General features: G+C 41.6%; 1 protein-coding gene across 2 annotated transcripts in view; it reads right to left on the minus strand.

Moving 5' to 3' along the window:
• The window catches only part of ADAMTS9 (ADAM metallopeptidase with thrombospondin type 1 motif 9), a 218,896-nt gene that overhangs the window by 169,646 nt on the left and 26,966 nt on the right, over positions 1–22,284 (minus strand). Inside the window, exons 1-4 of one of the 2 annotated variants that reach the window (XM_077275943.1) lie at positions 17,876–17,976; positions 3,437–3,705; positions 1,157–1,240; positions 934–1,058 (exon numbers count right to left, since the gene is read on the minus strand). In XM_077275943.1, the coding sequence (XP_077132058.1) occupies positions 934–1,058; positions 1,157–1,240; positions 3,437–3,646 (419 nt within the window). In that variant the 5' untranslated portion in view covers positions 3,647–3,705; positions 17,876–17,976. Of the gene's footprint in view, positions 1–933; positions 1,059–1,156; positions 1,241–3,436; positions 3,706–17,875; positions 17,977–22,284 lie in introns of those variants that run through there. The other variant, XM_077275942.1, reaches the window with a different exon arrangement.

Raw genomic sequence — 22,284 nt, forward strand, 5'->3', positions numbered from 1 at the left:
TCCCACGATGAGTATATGGTGAGTTTTTGATGTTGCATATCTTCTGCAGCATTTCTGCACATTTTAGCTAAATTAGGATACTTGTGTTTTTTTCCCTATTTAAATGTGTTTTTATTTGCATTTTTGTCTCTTTTTGGTATGATCTGTGCTTTTGATACCTGTCCCAGTATTTGTCTTTGAAAAAACTTTATCGATACAGTCATGTGCAGATTACATTTGATTTTTGTATGATTCCGCAACTGAAAAGCATTAAAAACGTATACAGATTTTCTGCATTTAAGGCAATTCAATGGGGGAAATCCACACATAAAACTCAGCGTACCTGCGTTGTGGATTTAAAAAACACTCCACAGGTCAGCATAAGCAATGAAAAAAAAAAAAGCAAGGTTGGCCGGAGATTTCTATAAATCCCATCTACTTTACTAGAACTTTCCCTAAGGGGTTTAACTGTGGAGATCAGCGCTAGCGCCAAACACAGCAATAATCGGTGGGTGTATGCAGTGTAAACCTGCCCCATACATGTCCTCCCGACTTCTGCCAAACCAATAAGGTGGATGTCAGAAGAAGTTAGCGGACAACAGGCAGTGGGTGGACAGTTTACCACCGAGTCCTAGGCCAGCATTTGGAAAATTATGGACCCATCATATGATCCACATAGTGTCCAAAAGACCCCTTGGACTTATAATAGGGTCTGTCAAGTTCCTCTGAGGTTTCCATTGTCCCTCCAGAAATATTAATGCTGCATTGTTGCATTGCTCTTTTTAATTGAATCCGTGATTATTTTTTACGTCATGTAAATGATAATTTTATAATTTTTGTGGCACTCGTGTTTTTTCTGCAACTGTCAAGAAGACTGCAAAAAGGAGTAGTTTACACTAATTTGCATAAATTGGGCATTTCCGGGCTCAGAAGGAGAGAAGGGGGTCACTTTACCTTGTTATTAGCACCGCTGTATCATGGTGGGAATGATGGTTGTCATCTGGGTTGTTCTGGGATTGTTGCCATATGCAAAAATTTTTTAAGGTTGTCTGAGCATTAAAAGAAATCGATGGACCCTCCTGGACAAAAGTAAAGAACGCATATCCTGATCAACAAATTAATTTGGCAAATCCTCTATTTAAAAAAATAAATACAAAAATTTAAAAAAATACTATACCTGCTCTTCTTGGATCACAGCTAATTTTACAATGGCAATATGGATTAAATTCCCAATACTTGGATCTTTATAAATGGAAGCTACCTGCGGGAAATGGAAAATCACTTGACTTGGTCCATCTTACGGCAAGAAAAGCAGTAACAGGATTTCGGTAAAATGTGCATTAGGAAAACTTATACAACTACCAATGTGCATGTGCCTCAAACTCAAGTTAGTCAAAGTGCTAAATACTAATAATCAAGATTGATTTAGGCAAAAATCTAAAAAAAATGCAAAAAGTATTACGATTATTATTCCCGATCATCCAAGTTTTCTTGAAAACTGATGGGTCAATGTTAACAATTTTTTATAGAAATTATTTGTAAAGTTGCTTATTCTTGTAATAAAAAGTATATGTATAAAACTGTAGATATTGAAAGTGGTCCAGTGGCTTTGTCAGTATTCTGTGGCTGTCGGACGGGAGGCCTGAGAGCCACCTTCTTCCTGCTAGCACCCATGGCTCTTCTATTGATTGTCCAGCCTGCAAACCATGATGTCGCGCCAGGCTGGCTAATCGAAAAAGGAGATGGGGATGCTATCAGTTAATAGGCGGTTTACAGGGGTCCCATCCGATAGCCATAAATTGCGGATAATGGTGCTGTGAATCGATTTGCACCATATCCAGTATACTGTATATAATATAAAGGAAGACCAATCCTAAAAATAAATGATAAAAAAAACAGAATAATCTTGCCCCGGTCTGTCACTCTGCAGGATATGATGATGCATGTTAAAAATTCATGTAAAAATTCTGTAGAAAACATAGGTGTTAATCTCCCACTGATCTGTTAAATTTTCAGATAACAAGTGACTGGAGATGGGACATAGCAGAATGGGATTCAGGACATAACCGTATTTATTTTCTAAGCCAGTGGGGAGAGGCTCCTGCTGCAGATGCAGGACAGTGAGGAGCAGGAGGACAGAGGTATGGCTGATTTCCTAGGACACAGAGGCAATTGATATGCTGTATTTCAACTGCAATATGAGATCAAAATGAATATATGGAGCAGATACAAATAAGAAAGTGCTGAGATATTTGATTTTTGTGCATTTTCTATGTATGAATTATGTATTGTCTGTAAGTGAATCTTTATGGAGAAATAAAATGTTGATAGGTCTCAGTTATATGCAGAGTATGTAATGCTGTTAAATAGCATAAAAAACATCTGTGACATTGTCATTTCATGGTGGATTAAGCACTTTTGCTACAGTATCCAACCAGCCATCTGGGGAGCATAAACTTTCTACAGCGCTTCATTTGTCTACCCATTTAAGAATGGCTAATTACATCGGGAGACTGGAAAATACACAGCGATGACAAGCTCCATAGGTGGGTTATAACACTCAAGGACACCGAGGACGAAATCTTTCCTTGCACGTCTAAACCAGGCTCACAAAATGCTGACATGTCCAATGCTGAGCATAAATATTCAATGTATATAGAGTGTTATCGCAACGCATTCAAAGTACCACTTCTACGATGAATAGTGACGCCCCAGGGTCCGGTGAGTAAAAATCGAGCCAAATCTTTGGCTGTCAATGTGGGCACCATGTTGATGATCAGGCCTCTTTGCTTGGCAATGGGGGTTTCTTGGATGCTAATGGGGCAAGGTGCTTGGTAATGAGACCTCTCTGGTAGGCAATAGAAGCTTTATGGTTGGTAATGGGGTTTATATGGCAGATAGTTGGGCCGTTATGGTTTGTTATGAGGGCATTATCTCTAATCATGAGACCTTTTTCATTGGGAGAGAGGGCTTTTTGATAGCAGTGAGAGCGTTAGGAGAAATAATGAGGCCTTATTCATTGGAAGTGGTGGCTCTTTGGCTGCTAATGAGACTTTTGTGGCAGAAAATGGGGTCATCATTGAGGGAAAAGGGAACTCTGTGGCTGCCATGGTATTTGGGCTCTAAAATGCTATATATTTTTTCTCGATTAATAACAAGAAGACTGTCATACACATAAGATCACTGGCCAAAGTTGACTAAAAAAATGTTGGGTTCATTCAACTTTGATCTCATATACGGGAAGTTGACCGAAAACTGAATGACTTCTGGAATAACCAATTGGCTTTTGGAAAAGTCAATATGCCCGGTGATACTGTAAAGTATCATATCGTTAGGTCATCTTATCATTCTGTAGCCCAAAATGGTTTTAATTTTCGTTCCCAGGCATCTGAAGACAAATTTTATGAGAGGACAACTGAAAATTAGAGATCGATGCAGTCAACAAGAAGATACTTACTATGGACATAAGTGTTAAAACATAATGCTGGAGATTAGCACCGTGATATTCAACCATCTTGTTGTCAGCAACCACCATGACTTCGACATACCGGGGGTAGGACAAAAAGCGCTTTGTTCTTTTGTGAGTGTGTGTCCCATTGATCCTATCAGTGTTATTGTATGAGGGTTTCTGGTTTGCTAGCTGCCCCCTTTTTAGGGCTGAGAACATGCTGTTCTGTTCTCGGGGACTTCCCTTCTTCCTCTGTCTGATTGGCTTCGATGTTTGACCTGTGGTAAAGACAGACGATATAGAAAAATAAAAATAGCAGAAAGCCACAATACTATGTGTATATATGAGCAATACAACTTGTTGAATACAACACAGCCCTTAGTAACTGTCACCTCTTTATACATTGCAGATTACCCAACCTGGCAAGACGTTCCAAGCCTTAAGGGCATTGAAAAACTTTCCTGGCTGCAAAACCTACAAGATATATGTGAGGTGCACTCAAGAGTACAAAGAAATAGCTGCAGCCTCGGGCGGCAACTGAAATGGTGGCATGCTTATTACCCAGACATAGTGATGAGCGAATGTGGTCGGATAAGGTGTTATGCTCAGGCAATCCCTGTATGCGTTGAGGCTGCCGAACAGCCGCGAGACATGCACCCCTGAGGACTCGAACATATTATTCGAGCACGCCAAGGTCACTGGGTTAGCACCCGAGCTTGCTCGGAGAAGACCTTATCTGAGCACGTACGATCATCACTATTCACATATCAGTACTGGATATTTTCTAGTAGTTGTTGGAAAAACAGATGAGAACGAGAGTCGGACCCTCCCGATTTGTCCTAAGGGAAGATCATAAATATCTAAGTCCTGGAAGAGTCTTGTATGTGCAGTTGATGCAATTTACCTTTTCTGCTCGTTGGACTCATGGTAGTCCAAATCAAAATGTTATTTATTTATTTTACTCATTTTATATGGCCCCATTAATTCCACATCGCTTCACACACATTATTGGCACTGTCCCTGATGGGGCTCACAATCTAAATTCCCTATCAGTATGTCTTTGGAATGTGGGAGGAAACCGGAGAACCTGGAGAAAACCCACGGGAACATGGGGAGAACATACAAACTCCTTGCAGATGATGTCCGTGGTGGGATTTAAACCCAGGACCCAAATAATGCATTTCCATGGGCTGTACATTTTCTAGCCTCATGCTATGAAAAAAATAACAAGACTACATAATATTGTGCCACATACATATATATATATATATATGGAGTAAGACAATTATTTCACAATATATACCCACTTTCCATAAATATAAGCTTTAGAAAAAAATCCTTTGATGGCCATCCCATGACTAAAGCTGTTCCACCCTAAGGAATGAAAAAGCCCAAGAAAATATACATACAATAACATGTGAAAGTAAATATGGTCAACAGAAATTCCATCCATGCAAGGAAGGAAGAAATCATTCCCTTTTCCTATGCCTAATTGCTTAGAAAACAAACATATGTACTGCAGCCGTGTGCCGCCTATCAATAGTAAACAATACAAAATAGGGGGCAAGAAACACTTTCTAGTAATATAAAATTAGAACCTAGTAAAAACACAACTTTTGGGGACAAAAGTATTAAAGCTGTAGTCCTGATTCTCAGAAATAATACTGCAGACTTTGGGCAATGGTCTCGCAGGACTGTGGTGTAATGGGGCCCACAGTTCAGATCAAAACGGTCAATAATACCGCAGCATGTTGAAGAACTGAAAAGTCCTTTATGGACACTTTGGATGTCCCCAAAACATACTGGTAGTTTTAGGCAGGCATATCTCCCAACATTTGCATTCTTATTGATGGGACAGTTTTTTTTCTCCTCTGCCCATCCATCCAGCAGAACCTACAAGCATCACAGGAGCACCCACTTTCATGCAAATATTCAAAAAACATTGCCCATTTTTAGCTCATTTCATGGCATAGTTCTGCAAAAAATGGGAGAAACGGTTTGTCCATAGATGCTTTCAAATAAATAATTTAAATAATATGACTATAGTATGGTATGAGGGGTTGTGCAATATACAGTATATGTATTGACAGTCATCGCCGAAAGTGTTGGGACCCTTGAAATTGTTCCAAAAGATGAAGTATTTCTCCCAGAAAATTATTACAATTACACATTTTGTTATACACATTTGTTTTTTTTTTTTGTGGTGTTCCAATACACACAAAGAATTTAAAGAGAGAAAATGAAAATTGGACATAATTTCACACAAAACCCCCAAAATAGGCCAGACAAAATTGTTGGCATCTTTCCAAAATTGTGGGTAAACAACTCTGTTTCAAGCATGTGATGCTTGTTCATATTCACCTGTGGCAAGTAACAGGTGATAGCCCAAGTACTATCTATACAGGCTTCTCGCTTTTGGCACGTTGCACCTTATAAGAGTAAGTAGTACTGGTAATAGAGGTGGTGTTTATTCAATGCGGCACAAATACTTGCTTTTGGTACGCTGCACTTTATAAGGGTCAGCAGTACTAGCAATAGAGGTGGTGTTTACTCTGTGTAGTATTATCCATAGCTGTCTTACCCCACGGTTGCCTTGTCTATTTTGGACGCAGGGGTGTTTTGATTATTGTTGCTCATTTTTTGGATGTTTTTATTATGTACATATTGTATGTCTCTAGGCGTTCAATAAAGATATATTCTTACATATAATTAGGTGTGCACATCACTCATGTATTGGCCTTTTCTTCTTGTTCTTAGATTCCCTTTCCAGAACATTTCCCATCATCATAAATATATCATCAGTAAGTTAAATAGGTTTTTTGCTTTATAAGTGTAGAAGAGCCTGACTGTAAGTGTTGAAATTTCCCAACAGCGCCTCCAGAGAGGAACTGAAGCATTACACCATTCCAATTGACATGTGTAATTCTGGGTCCTCCAAAAGACATTTTTTTAAGCTTCTCTCCGATCTGCCTAATACAGTGTATGACTTAAGTCCCTGAAATGGGATAATTCTAGAATGTAGAGCAGGTCTTCCGCTCCCCACTTTTTTTTTTTTTTTTACAGGGGTAACTAGCTAAAATATAACTATTATTAATTCTTTTTTTTAATCAATAGTTTTTATCTAAATGTTCCACAAAACATTGTTTTATCAAGTACTGTGGCATCTAAGGGGGTTACTGCCATGATCAGCGCCGGATCTGATCACGGTAATGGCAGTTGGGTACTAACGGTGTATGATGCGGACCTGCTCCTAGGAGAGTCTGCTTCATCTCCTCACTTCCGCCCAGAAAACTATCTAGGAGGGGAAGGTTTGTGTAAACGGTCTTAAAAGAAAAAATTTCACAAATCTTCCCCCCTTTTGTTGCAGAGAAGCCTCTGATTTCTAAGAATTTCTACAGTTTGTAGGACGTACTGTACATGGTTAATTATCCGCACATTGATGCACAGGAGGACTCAGAAGTCACAATGTCTGAAAATCTGCCGCCTAATTTCTGAAACATTTGGTTTTGTTTTATGTTACGTGCGGAAGGTCCTACTTGTCTTGCGTAAGCCCGGAGCGACCTTTCATATACTCCATGATATTTTTAGGTTGAGGTTTCATTCTGGACTAATTAGTACGTGCTACAACTTCCTCCATTCTAAATTTCCGGGTTCTTTTTCAGTCATAGCTCTCAAATCAGAATCTAAGCTTCTAAAAACAGCAAATTCCTAAATTGTGGCAAACGGTCAAAAAGGAACCCGGGAGCCACGCTAAAAAAAGAAAAAAAAAAAACAGTGTATAACACATAGGAAATAATGACCCTGTAACAACGTAATTCACAATGACATCAGTTGAAGCCAAGTGTCGTACAGATGACACGGAGGGATAGTGAATTACACAGACAGATGGATAGATAATATTTTGATAGATACATAATAGATAATAAATAGATAGGTGATAGATAATAGATAATCAGACAGATAGATAATAGATAGATAATAGATAATCAGACAGATAGATGATAGATAGATAGATAGATAGATAGATAGATAGATAGATAGATAGATAGATAGATAGATAGATAGATATACAAATTATTAAGCAATAGGTTGCAAATTACAAATACGCGGTGTACAGGCGGGCACTAAATGCACTCTTTGGCTCTCGTCGTGTGTGTGGATGCAGTAAAGTGACACTGTGCAATCAAAACAGATAGATATACATCGGATAGACAGACAGATACATTGATAGATCTATGAGGAGAGTGTCTCATGTGGGGTCAGGGACTGCACAATACTGTTTTTGGCAGCAGTGACCTGTGGAGTGTTAGTTCTTGGGAGGATCTGTCAACACTCAACAGTGGAAAAATCTGCATCCTGATCGAGTGGTTCTGGACCATTAATAGTGTCCTCTTGAATATTTAGCCCGAGTGGCTTAAGACCAACTCCAGCCTACTGAATCCTGACTGGGCACTTCCAAGAGCAATTGTTCCAGCAGTGGGCTGAAGCTTCATCATAACTCCTGACAGCAAGTGTGACCAGAGACCAAGACTGTACCAAGACTACAGTTCTGCCCCAGTGTTCTCCCCTTTAAGTTACCATGAGCTCTGCTGTAACAGACAAGCATCTGTGCTAATAGAGGGAGAGAAAAAGAGTGACACTCAATCATTTGTGACGACAAGTCATGCAAGAAAAAGAAATGCGGCACTCACCGTTTCCTAAAATCAGTCCTTTATTGTAAAGATCAGGACACAAAGGCAACCTTCAGGGGGTGAGGGGAAAATCAGAGGATGACGGGCGTGGTCCTCTGATTTTCCCGGCATGCCCCGCATGTCACCTGTATGTCCAGAGCATTGCAATAAAGGACTAATTTTAGGAAACGGTGAGTGCCGCATTTCTTTTTCTTGCTCGAATTGCATATTATTTATTTGCTGTGCATTGCAGTATTCCTAGTTTTTAAACCTCAGCAGGTTCATAGAAGGGAGAATTATTAAATAATTACAAAAAGGTATTTTCTGGATTTGTGATGACAGACAGTAACTGCAAAGCATCTGTACCAATATACGGTAAACACTAAGCATCTGTACTAAAAGACTGTAACCACCAAGCATCTGAATTCTGGACTACGGTAATAGAGTGTAACCACTAAGTATCTGTGACATCAAACAGTAACCGCCAAGCATCTGTGCCAACAGACCGTAAACACCAAGCATCTGTACGAATAGTTTAATCATCAAGCATCTGTGCCAATAGCCTATAACCGTCCATTCCAGTAGACTGCAACCGCCAAGCATCTGAATTCTGAACCAACACCAAGCATCTGTACTAATAGTGTAACCAAACATTTGTGCCAACAGACTAAAATTACCCAGCATCTGTGCCAATAGCCTGCAATCGTCAATCATCTGTGCCAATAGACTGCAACCGCCAAGCATTTGTGCTAATAGACTGCAGCCGCCAAGCATCTGTGCTAATAGACTGAAACCACCAAGCATCTGTGCTAATAGACTGAAACCACAAAAGCATCTGTGCTAATAGACTGAAACCACCAAGCATCTGTGCTAATAGACTGCAGCCGCCAAGCATCTGTGCTAATAGACTGCAAATACCAAGCATCTGTGCTAATAGACTGCAACTACCAAGCATCTGTGCTAATAGACTGCAACTACCAAGCATCTGTGCTAATAGACTGAAACCACCAAGCATCTGTGCTAATAGACTGCAAATACCAAGCATCTGTGCTAATAGACTGCAACTGCCAAGCATCTGTGCTAATAGACTGCAACTACCAAGCATCTGTGCTAATAGACTGAAACCACCAAGCATCTGTGCTAATAGACTGAAACCACCAAGCATCTGTGCTAATAGACTGCAACTGCCAAGCATCTGTGCTAATAGACTGCAACTACCAAGCATCTGTGCTAATAGACTGCAACTACCAAGCATCTGTGCTAATAGACTGAAACCACCAAGCATCTGTGCTAATAGACTGCAACCACCAAGCATCTGTGCTTATAGACTCCAACCACCAAGCATCTGTGCTTATAGACTGCAACCACTAAGCATCTGTGCTTATAGACTGCAACCGCCAAGCATCTGTGCTAATAGACTGTGCTACATTCTGTAACTGACAAACCTCTGGACTATATACAATAATGCAGCGCCCCAGAGTCCTGGTCGTTGCAGTACTGTGGCTTCGCCACTAAGGGGAGCCATGGTGCGTTCGATGGCACTGAAGGAGTTCCTCTGATCAGGTATCACAGACACCAATATGTTTCACAGCAGGGCCTCCAGGGGGGAGCTAAGGGTGCTATTCATTAGGCCACTCCCCACCATAGTGGGTAAACTGGGGGTCAGGCAGGAAGTTAGGAAGAACGCTGACTGGATTGAACGAAGCAACACCTAGTGAGAGAGGGTGTTGTGGAGGAAGAGACAGTAGGGTCTCTGCCAGGGGTGGGATCCTGGCAGAGGCTTGGCATTAGAAAGAACGTAACGGGACCGTGCCTGCTCAGCATAGCGGCGGTGCCCAAGAAAGGACTAGAAGCGAGATAGATTGTGCTGAGTGAGAAACGAGATCAAGCAGACGGAGAATACCAGCAGGGGTTTTGTTGAAAGAGGCAGCACCTTGCTGAGGCGCATTACCGGTGGCCGGAACGCCGAGGGAGTGGAATAATATACAGCTTTAAGCCATACTCCAAACAGCGGCAGGACAGTCAGTCTCAGGCGGGCTGTCTACCACATATCACCTATGAAGTCTTGGGGGGCAATTGCGGGAGAGGGGCGTCACTAGGGTCCCGGAAGAACTCCAGGCCTACCTGACAAACGGGTGCCGTTCCAACCTGAATAACAGGGAGGGATGGAATAAGAGAGGAACATCTAATCGAGTTGTGAGGGAACTTAAGAAACAGACACAACAGTTGTGGGGTACTTTCCGTGAGCACAGCAGGGAAGGACTACAACACACAGCGCTAAGAAGGAAGGCACTGATTTCCACCTGTGAAGAGAACTCTGGAGGTGCCATTGGACCGGCCGGACTTGCGCAGCCGGGTGAACCGTATTCTGGACTGAGGACTCAGAGATCTCCAGTAAAGAGGTAAAGAGACTGCAACCTGGTGTCCTCGTTATTTACCGCGACCTGCACCCCACAACTGCACCGCTACACCACCGTTATCACCACCTATTTCACCGGACGTCCCCCACTGACGGACAGGGCCACGGACCGGGTCTAGCCACCGTGACAACCCCAGGACTGAGACCTAGAGGCCCGGCTCCGGGTACCCCTCGGCCCTGCGGCGGTGTGGGGGCGCTCCGCAATAACTTGACACGCGATGTGTCTATTTCTAACCATGAAGCTTTCTGCCCCCGCAGTAAGCAAAACAAGTGTCCACATTATGTAATAACAGTAATCTGCACATGTGACTGGACCAAGCAGCAAAGTTAAAAGTTAATTATTGCACAACAATATCAAATGTAGTCCCATGTCACATGAAAATGAACCCTATGTGAGATGAAAAGCCTCAGGCACCCAATGCAAAATCAATGTAGAGTGCGAGCTTATGGGGTGTTAATTTGTTACTCTAGTAACTTCTTTTTAAGCGTGCAATAACTAGGGAAAAAAAAAGAAAAAAAGACAGAAAAAAACATTACCATTCATGAAAATCTTAGAACTTCTGTCAAGATTAGCAAAACAAAATTGAAAATTTTCAATAAGGATTAATAAATGATCAGTAACAAAGTATTAAATAAAAGTGTAACTCAAGTAGATAAGCTGCAAGAAACCTATCAGGCTCGGACTGTCCCAACAAAGCCCCAGAGGATCCTTGGAGCGCCAAGGCTCTGATACAATAACGGGCCATAAAGATCAATAAAGGCCTAGCAGAAGAAAACAATTGCCACTTGGCAGAGCTGGGCTTTTTTTTCTGTGGGAAGGCAATCTGCCCAGCCATCCCTGCTGGAGTGTGTGTGGCAAGAAGCCTTGTACCTGAGTTCCTTGATATACTTGCCAACTCTCCTGGAATATCCAGGTGGTTTCCGTAAAAAAAGGAAGACCTTTGTGACTGCGGTAAGAGTTGGCAAATCTCCTAGATGTTGCCAAAGCCTCACTAAACCTCCCAAAACGCCGCAGTCATGGGGATATCGAGACACGGTAGGGTCAGACGATCACAGTGTCTGGTGACACATACACCTGTGATAGTTAGAACGGCTTAATTGTCCCAATAAGCAGTTCTGTCTTTCTTTGCTCTGGAGCTGCAAGGGTTAAACTGCTTAGTTGGACTCCTGGAGTCCTCTGTCTTGGGTTGTATCAGCTGTTCCGAGTTCTCTTACTCCCAGCAGGTATAAGAACCCTCCTCCTTGCTTCTGATCTTGCCAGTGATAGTTCATTCTACCTGGTTTGGTGTTTGAGGAGTAGTTTGTGTTTGGAGCAGGAGTCTGGAAAGTTGTTCTGGAGACTGCTGAGTGGAGTTGGTTTGAGTGCTTATCCCTATCCTCTCCTATTTGGTTTCTCCTACCTATCCCTCCCCTGTGTTCCACTTTGCTTTTTTGTGAGTGTATTTGTATGATTGTAGTTTTCGTTTATCCCTTGTCTGTCTGGTTAAGGCCCCGTCTCACTTAGCGACGCGAAAGCGATCCCAACAACGATACGACCTGTCAGGGATCGTTGCTGCGTCGCTATGTGGTCGCTGGTGAGATGTCAAACAGTGAGATCTTACTAACGATCGCAGCTGCGATCTCACTGTTTGACATCTCACCAGCGACCTGTAGCGACCTGTACAACGATCTCACATGGGAGCTATTATGACGATTCAGTGTCTGAGTCGTCAACGAGGTCGTTGGTAAGGTGTCAAACACAGCGATGTGTGCTACCCAGCGGGACCTCAACGATCAAAAAAAGGTCCAGGCCATTCCGACACGACCAGCGATCTCACAGCAGGGGCCTGGTCGCTGCTACGTGTCACACAAAGCGAGATCGCTACGGAGGTCGCTGTTGCGTCACGAAACTTGTGACTCAGCAGCGATCTCGCTAGCGATCTCGCTTAGTGAGACGGGGGATTTAGTGTAATCCTATATGCTTTGGACTCCCACCTTCCTGGGTGGGGATGGGATCAGATAAGAGCTTAGATAGGAGCATAGCAAGGTACGTGACCCCGGTGTCTCCATCTCCTAGGGTACAGGGATAGACTAGGGTGAGCCTTAGTTTGAGGGATCAGAGTAGCGCTCACAGTCCCTAGTCACTGCATGACAGACGCACTTCCATTAATTTTATTTTGAATGGAGGCCTAGTGACCAAATGCACATTCAGGGGGGCATATAAGTGGTGGAGAGTGGCTATTAGCAGCAGACATTGCATTACAGAAAATGTCCTTCCAGAGGGGCACCCCAATTGGTTGAGTTTGTTTGGCCATGACTATAGTATTTATACAGCAAAGAATAAAGTGCTGCCAGGTATTGTTGGCACTGCTACGCACCTGTCTCAACCCCAGGATGGGGCTATTGCCCTTTGCTGTGCTTCACATTAAGCTCATGAGTTGCCCAACAAACCTCACTGACATTATAACCCATGCTCTTTTAAGGCTGACTGAGACATACGTGTGTGTCTGAGTATTTAGTAAGTTGTGTGTCCTGTAACTTTTTGATTAGGAGCCTGCAACCATCCAGTTCTCTTACCTGCAATCATCTCTGTAAATTCCTGTGATTTCTACAACCTGCATCTATCTCTTGGTTCTGACCTGCTCTTTAACCTTTCTACTGCAAGCATAACAAACTGTTATCTGGACTTATTCACAGTATGTTGGAATCGATTCTGTAAACTCCTGTGGTTCTTACAACCTATATTTACAGTCTAGCTCAGACCTGCTGTTTACCCCTTTATCTGCTGTAAGCATAATGAATGGTTATCTTGAGTCCTGGTTATGTGCTTCATGCGTGTCCTGCTTTGCTGGTCTGCCTGCCATTTAGCATATCCCGTTGTCCTGTTCTTTGCTGATCCATAAACCAAGCCTGCTGTGCATCACCCTTGATCTGTGTGTTCTTCCTGACCTATGAATTGGTGAGTTCCCCTCACCAGATAAGATCTAATAAACACTACTTAACTCCAGGAAATAAAAGATCATACATGTAAAAATCCAACCTGTCCTATCCATGATGATAGTTGAACAGTCCATATATAATATTGACTATGGTTTGAAAGATTCACTAACAAAAAAAAATCATAACAAAGGATTCTCCAAATTGCTGCCCATGGCATTGTGTGGCCGAGTGATACAGACCCTAATGTCTGTCCCCTTCCCCCCCTTCCAGACAACTTCTTAGGAAAATCCAGTTTATTCCACTAAACATGGTAAAAATATATCATAAAAGATAAAAATCACAAGAGAATAAACCTCATAGTTAAAAACCATTTGTTACAGGAATGAAGTGAGAGGCGAAGTCTTATGAGGAGCCTCCGAGGAGAGAAGATGTCTGAAGCCGAGAGCTGATTCCGCCTTTCACTGTGCAATTAACACGATGATCTGTCATAACTGTCTCCAATCTAATGAGCAGCATATGGGGAATGAGTACAATATATAGAGATATTGTAATGATGTAGTAGATGCTTTTTTATTATCTACTAAAAAGTACTTGTCGTGAGGATGAAAATGTAACATAAAAGCCCAATCCTGTATAGCACATGATACCTGCGCTGTTCTTCCACTTTTTGATCCCCCGTAGTTCCAAGCACTGTTTTGATTTCTCCGAAGAACAGAGGGCCTGTAAAGTGCCAGATGATAATCCATTGCATTAATTTATCTACAGTATATACTTTCTTTGCATACTTTAGGACTAGAACGGAAAACCGTGGGAAAGCGAGGTTCAGTGGAAGCTGTTACCCTCTGGTACGGAGAGCCGCCAGCCAGTCTGGGCATTGTGGTCCGATCTCGGCCCAATTTATACATCTGTCGGACTGCGCTCTCAGACTGGGGAGCAGAATCGGGTTTGCAATGACATGCCCCGACTTACAGACAAGCAGGACAGATGTTAGTAACTATAGATGGATCAGTCTTGACAACAGGCATTGGACAGCAGGTTCCTTACTAGGCGGATGTCATAACTTTCTAGCAATTTTCAATACAGCCCCCCCACATGTTTTGGTAATGAAAGTATGGTGCAATTTGATGGTGTGCACGATGGCAATCTAATAAGTAAAAGTTTGTCGAAAGGACAGTGGCTAGTATAACATACACCTCAGCTGCTGCAGAACCTCATAATACACCTCAGCTGCAGCAGACCATCACAATACACCTCAGCTGCTGCAGAACCTCATAATAAACCTCAGCTGCTGCAGAACATCATAATACACCTCAGCTGCAGCAGAACCACATAATACACCTCAGCTGCTGCAGAAACTCATAATGCAGCTCAGCTGATGCAGAACATCATAACACACCTCAGCTGCTGCTGAGCATCACCATACACACTTCAGCTGCTGCAGAACCACATAATACACCTCAGCTGCTGCAGAACCTCATAATACACCTCAGCTGCTGCAGAACATCATAATACACCTTTCTTTATAAAATAAATGAAGGAACATCATATCCATCAATCTTTCACTGTAATCTCCCCATATTCTTTATAAACAGGTTCTGCAGCAGCTGAGTCGGCATGACAATTATATTATAGAATAAATTATATATTATATCAGAAGTTAACAGTGAGTTTTTGGAGCCGTATAAGAATTCTCAGAGTTCTCTTCCTTCTGTATAAATTTGAGATATTCTTACAATTTACGGCAAAGAGGACATTATGAAATATAGAGTGACAACTTTCTATTTCTAGCCTTCATATCAAGAATGATAATCACATCCTGTATCTCATTGGAACGTTTATCTTTCAGCCATTATCATTGAGATGCAGAAGACACTTGGATAAGATAAAAATAAATAAATATATATATATATATATATATATATATATATATAAATATATATATATATATATATATATAAATACACACACACACACACACACACATCTATATACCGGGTATAGAAATAACAATAAAAAATAGCAGCATATAAATAAGTACGGAACGCCTGCTGCCTAACAGCTTCTCAATCTGGAGTTTCCCTGTTTACTTCCACGCATTGTTTTAGGACCTTATGATAGACAACACAGTCACCCGGGATAGAAATAGCCGAATAGTGGAATTACTATGCTAAATTTAACCAAGATTATAGGTTAGGGGTGCGGCAGCAAGTAATGACATGATATAAACACATTATTACACAATGATGCCTTTTATTTTTTAGCCTGATTTTCCCTGAACCAAGTTAGAATGAAACCTTCTTTACATCAGAAAATTCTCGATTACTTTTAATATGTGTAAATTGTAAACAAGCTGAGATTGACGGATCTACTATTTTTTATGTATTGGTATACTTGGCTGTTGAAATTAGACGGTGGGTATCATTAGTACAATATTAAATGGGATGTCTAATCTTCCTTCTTCAGGAGAGAACCGCTGATTGACAGTTCAAGGCAGTGGCATGGTCGTGCTGGTGCTCTCCATTGTGTACTCTACCATGCTGCTAACAGAGGTAACGTTGCCTCTGCAAGACTGGAGAAGTGTAGGGATAGTGAAGCTGGCCGGATTCAGCCAGCCGTATAGAAAACTGCTTACAAGTGCTCGCTCCTCACCTAGGAAATTGACCACCATTGATAGACTGCAATGGTGGCCAGTAATCTAGGCAAAGAGCAGTAAACTATAACGTTAATTATCGCTCTGTTCTTGGGATTTTTAATAAGAGGTAAATTGCAAAGCTGCTTGTTTTTACTAGCAGTTTGCAAGTTTACACATTTAATAAGTTGAGACAATCCCGTTAAAACCTCAATAGTACTGGCAGTTTGAGTTATTAACGCATGTATGAATGTTTCCATTCAATGACAGCATGTGGGCGAAGAGAGGACGCCCATAGTATGTTAAGAACCTGTTATTTAATGATATTTTTTAACATACCGGAAAACCAGAATCTTCTCTAAAGTATGTCAGACTGTCATAACCATTTTGTGCTTGCATCATCAGTGAGCCATATGCCCAAGACATTACTTCCTATTGGCTGATCCAGTAATTTAGCCATATTCTATAGTATTGGCCAAAAAAATATTACTAGGGTCACCCCTTTGTAAATGGGGAGTCACCAGAGGAGTTTGAAAGTGGCTTACTCCTTTCTTCCTGCTGAAAACTTATGCATGCTTGACTAAGCCGAATGTACACATATGTGAAGGAGTTGGGAGAGACAACTTTGGCCACATGGGCTTGGATAACAGCTATCTAACTTGTATGGACAGCATAGAGGGGCTGTCCACTACCATGATATTGATGACCTTTCCTGAGGATAGGTCATCCATATATATCAGATTGGGGAAGTCTGGCACTCAGCACCCCCACCAATGAGTGGTTACCAACGTCGAGAGAGGACAGAATCAGATTGGGGAAGTCTTGCACTTGGCACCCCCACCAATGAGTGCTTACCAACGTTGAGAGAGGACAGAATCACGTTGGGGAAGTCTTGCACTTGGCACCCCCACCAATGAGTGGTTACCAACGTCGAGAGAGGACAGAATCAGATTGGGGAAGTCTTGCACTCAGCACCCCCACCAATGAGTGCTTACCAATTTCCAGAGAGGACAGAATCAGATTGGGGAAGTCTTGCACTTGGCACCCCCACCAATGAGTGCTTACCAACTTCAAGAGAGGACAGAATCACATTGGGGAAGTCTGGCACTCGGCACGCCAACCAATGAGTGGTTACCAATGTCGAGAGAGGACAGAATCAGATTGGGGGAAGACTGGCACTCGGCACCCCCACCAATGAGTGGTTACCAACTTCGAGAGAGGACAGATGTTAACAGTTTGTGAAGCAGAAAAGCCCAGCTCTGTACATTGTTTAGCACCCACAATCTGGTAGTTGTGCTCCATAGTAGTGGACAACCCCCCATACTTGTCATGACTCCTGAATTCCCAAAAAAGCCAACAAATATCCCTACTGCAAAAGCCTGAAACCTTTCAAAAATATCAGTGATTCCAGGAGGTTTCTTGCATCCTACAGTTTTGGAAAGACATGAAGGAGGGGGAGGTAATAGGTTTGGGGGGTTGTTAAAGCAAAAAGGGGAATGGCTACTGAAAAAGATATTGCTGTAGAGCGACAAAATTCACCCTGTTCCTGAACAAAAGTTGGGAAGTATGTGTAAAAATGTTAACAGGACTCCTCTCTAAAATGCGACATCTATAGTATAGGTGACAATGGAATCCGTGGGCATTTTGAATCACCGTGGCGTGACTGTGAGCTACCTCTCCAACCCCTATAGCTAAGGCCTTTAAGACACACATTTAGTAGTTATTTTTCATATATACTCAAGCAGTAGTCAGGAAAGTGGACTGCAAATGCCCTAAAATACCAAATAATAACAATATCAGCAAACACTTACCCTTCCTGGGTCCAAAGCTGGCTCCCGGCCACTGCCTGAGTCTTCGTGTTTTGGCCGCGTCGCTTCACCTCTGCAGCCAATCACTAGGTTCAACAGTCTGGCTGAGGCAGTTGGAGATGGCATGACCTGTCGAGTTTAGTGACTGGCTACAGCGGTGATATGAGCTGTCAATATGATTTTATCGCTGCAGCCAAAACACTTAGATCTGAGCATTGTTGGGAAGCCAGTGCAAGACTCAGGGTGGGTGAGCTTGCTTTGTTTGTTATTTGAGATATTTTACAGTGTTTGTGGCCCACGTTCCTAAAAGTGGAAAAAAATCTTTAAGCCCCGTTTCAGGAACAGCTTGACACCACTGCACTCCTAACCATCTGAGAAGCAAAGTCTAAAGTTAAGCAAAAAGATTGACAACACTCTGGTCCAGTGGTATCATTGGTAGTCTATGGCCACCGGACCAGAGTATTATGAGCCTCCTACTACAACACCTCCAGTGTTTCTTCTTTTTAGTAATAATTATCAATGTCAAAAACGCAAAGATGTCAAGGTGGCCTTCTAGTGATACCAGGTCCCTGGGAGGTCACGGAGTAAGGAGAGGTTTGCAGGGCTCTGATATGGCAAGTGACAACCATGGAATACTGATGTGGTCGATGGACCAAAGGCCTGGAAATTATTTTTCTAATAAAATCTTTTATATTACTTCATCTGTTGAGACAACATCGATTGGGGTCTGAATCAACCGAGACTAAACCCCACCTATCTAGGGGTCCCCATGTAAGATATCTACCTACACAAGTGATATAGAGAGATATATATATACACACACACAGTATATATATATATATATATATATATATATATATATATATATATATATATATATATATATAATTTATTTTACATTGACATCCTTCAAAATGCTACCCATAGGTTTCGATATTCTAAGATTAAACCTGAAGCCCTTGGGTCCCATCACTCCGGCTGCTGACAGCTCCGTCGGCACGGCAGAGTAATGATTTTTATGGCACACTTATCGACTTGATTGTCATGTCATGAAACAATTGTATGGAAATGAACACAAAGATTCAACATGTCAAGAGCTGATTTTTTTTTTATCCACATTTATATTGAGTGTCGCTGTAAAATCTGGAGTTAGTTTTACCGGCGGAGCAGATCTTGGGATGTATTATGTGACTATACGAATGTTTCATTGTCCAATTAGTTTTATAATAGATACGCAGGTGCCGCCCCCGCCTGTCCCTCCGCAATGTGATACTTCTATCTTTTTAGAGTCTTACAGTAAAGCTTTGCTCTATTGCTTTGGAACAAATGGTAATAAATTTATTTGGCTCTTACTTTACTGTCATTGTCTTGGCTGCATTATGTTTAGCACATTGTTATTGGAGTCTACAGCAAAGGTTTCCCACTTACCGTAAAAGAGGGAATAATGCTGCAACATGAAAAAGGGAAAGTTTGTTGGTGGCTACAATTTAGGCTGCCAAGAAGAGCATGGGCAGAGTGTTCTGGAAATTTAAGTTTTCCCCCCAGAAAGGTGGTTAAGGATTGCCCCAAGACAGGGCTGGCTGTAGGTTTGAGCTTTAGAGTCCCAGTGGGCAGTTCTTCGATTTCGATATTTTCACCTCTCCTTCCAAGAACTTTTTAATTTTTCATTTGATAAAGTTACAGTATATCTTTTACACTACAAGCTCTATTTCTATGACACCATTTTGGGGTCCATACGACTTTCTGATCTCTTTGTGTGCTTTTTTTGCGTCACAAAGTGAACAAAAAACATCAATTCTGCTTTGTCAATTTTTTTTCGGTTTAGGCATCTACCGATAAGAATGTGGATAATTTATTAGTTTGGATAATTAGGCATTCTACGATACCAAACATGTGTTTCTTTAATTTTTTTAGGCTTATTTATGTTTAGAGAAGAAGAAGAAAGGAACTTTTACATCTTCTTTAGAATTGTTATTTTTTGAGGGGTCCATCTATCTAGGGGACTTGAACCTCCGACTGACAGTGGCATCTTAGAGGATATACATTGCTGCAATCACATCTACCTCCATAACTCAACTGGTACCGGTGGTTTTTGGAACGGGATCAGCATTTAAACCCACACCAGGCATACAGTGTGGTGTATGGTGGATGTCGCAAGTCGAAACCTGGTCACTGCCTCTAAACCAATCACTGTTGGACATGCTTTTGCTAAACATGCTATTTCGCGACCCAGTTTGTATGAAAGTCCCAAGTAAAAATTGGCAAATTGGTAAAGACGAGAGTGTTGTATCAAATCATAAAAACCAGGGTATCGGACAGGAGGAGGAAGTTTAATGCTATGAGTACATTCCTGGGGACATCCTAAAATTTGGACGATTACCAAACCACTAGACCAATGTATAAATTAACTCCCTACACTATCTTGGACCGCCAGCAATCAAAGCATTATTTACCTACACCAGCAGATGACATGGCACCCAAAACCATCATTGATTGTGGATACTTCAAGCTAGACCTTAGAAATCAAGGTCCCAGAGTCTGGAGGAAGAGTGGAGAGGCCACAATCCAAGCTGCTTGAAGTCTAGTGTGAAGTTTCCACAATCAGTGATGGTTTGCGGAGCCACGTCATCTGCTGGTGTAGGTCCACTGTGTGTTATCAAGACCAAAGTCAGCGCAGCGGTCTACTGGGAAATGTTACAGCACTTCATGCTTCCCTCTGCCGACAAGCTTTTTGGAGATGGAAATGTCATTCTCCAGCAGGACTTGGCACCTGACCACACTGTCAAAAGAACCAATACCTGGTGTAAAAACAACAGTATCACTGTGCTTGATTGGCAGCAAACTCGCCTGACCTTAACCCCATAGAGAATCTATGGAGTATTGTCAAGAAGAAGATGAGAGACATCAGACCCAACAATACAGACAAGCCTAAGGCTGCTATCAAAGCAACCTGGGCTGCCATAACCCCTCAGCAGTGCCACAGGCTGATCGCCTCCATGCCAAACCCATTGCTGCAGTAATTGATGCAAAATGAGCCCAGACGAAATATTGAGTGCATTTACTGAACACACATTTCATTAGGCCAACATTTCGGATTTTTAAATAATTTTTTCAAGCTGATGTTATAAAGGATTCTAATTTACTGAGATAATGACTTTTGGGTTTTCATTGGCTGTAAGCCATAATCATCAACATTAACAGAAATCAACACGTGAAATAGATCACTCTGTTTGTAATGACACTATATAATTTTTGAGTTTCACCTCTATGTATTGAAGAACTGAAATAAATTCACTTTTTGATGATATTCTAATTTTGTGAGATGCACCTGTATATATATATATATATATATATATATATATATATATATATATATATATATATATATATATATATATATATATATATATATATATATACACATACATATATACACACACACACACACACACACACACATACAGTGTATTTATTCACACAAAGAAACATTTTGTAAATCTCCTGAAAACAGTGAGCCAGAGTGCATACAATCACATGTGCTTCCCTGTTCCGCCTCATTACCTGAAATGCAGGTAAGGGCTCGGGGGATGGTAATCTTACTCCATTCATGCTTTTGTATAAAACCACAATAAAGATCTTCAAAGATCTGTGTTCCTTGTTTAATTAACTCCTCCGGAGAATTCCAGCACTCAATGTCAGGCTAAAGCCATAAAGCAGATGGCCGGTCATGGGCTTTAAAAATTATACAGCCACAACCGTAATATTTATCTCCTGTTCTTCACTTTTGGCTGTATGTTTTTCAGTTATGTTCGCCAGCTACCTAGATAGACCTAGATGAGCAGCTCTGTCTGTGGCTGTCCTGATGATGGCCTGCCTCTTCAAATGGAAACACTTAAAGGGGTTGTCTAGTCTTATACTACAAGTATGCATCACATAGAGTGACTGCAGACTTGGAGCTTAAGGCTGGACAACCCCTTTAAGGAGGAGTATGACAGGAACCTTAAGAGGGAAATGTACTCAGCTGATAACTGTAGAGAAAAACTGGAAACCTAAAAGTGATCTTCTTGAACCGATAAATAAACCTAGTATGCGAAAGGAGACTATAGACTTAAAGAGGTTGTCCACCTCATTGTTATTAATGACCCATCCATAGGATAAGTCATCGATATGTTGGTGAAAATCCAAAACTCGGCACCCCTGAAAGTAAGCTGCTATCAGCAAGAGAAAAAAAAACAGTGTATGGAGGCGAACACCACTGATCTAAACACAGTTTAGCCTTTAGCTCAATTATCCTGCACGGCAGCCATCCTGCTGTAATCAAATCATTACTTAATTCTTGCATGGACTTAGAATTAGAAATGGCTCACAATAGCCCCAGTATAAGATTTTCTCTTTCTTCAATGACTCATCCT

This window comes from Ranitomeya variabilis, chromosome 8 (genome assembly GCF_051348905.1).
Source record: "Ranitomeya variabilis isolate aRanVar5 chromosome 8, aRanVar5.hap1, whole genome shotgun sequence".
NCBI classification, from domain to species: domain Eukaryota; kingdom Metazoa; phylum Chordata; class Amphibia; order Anura; family Dendrobatidae; genus Ranitomeya; species Ranitomeya variabilis.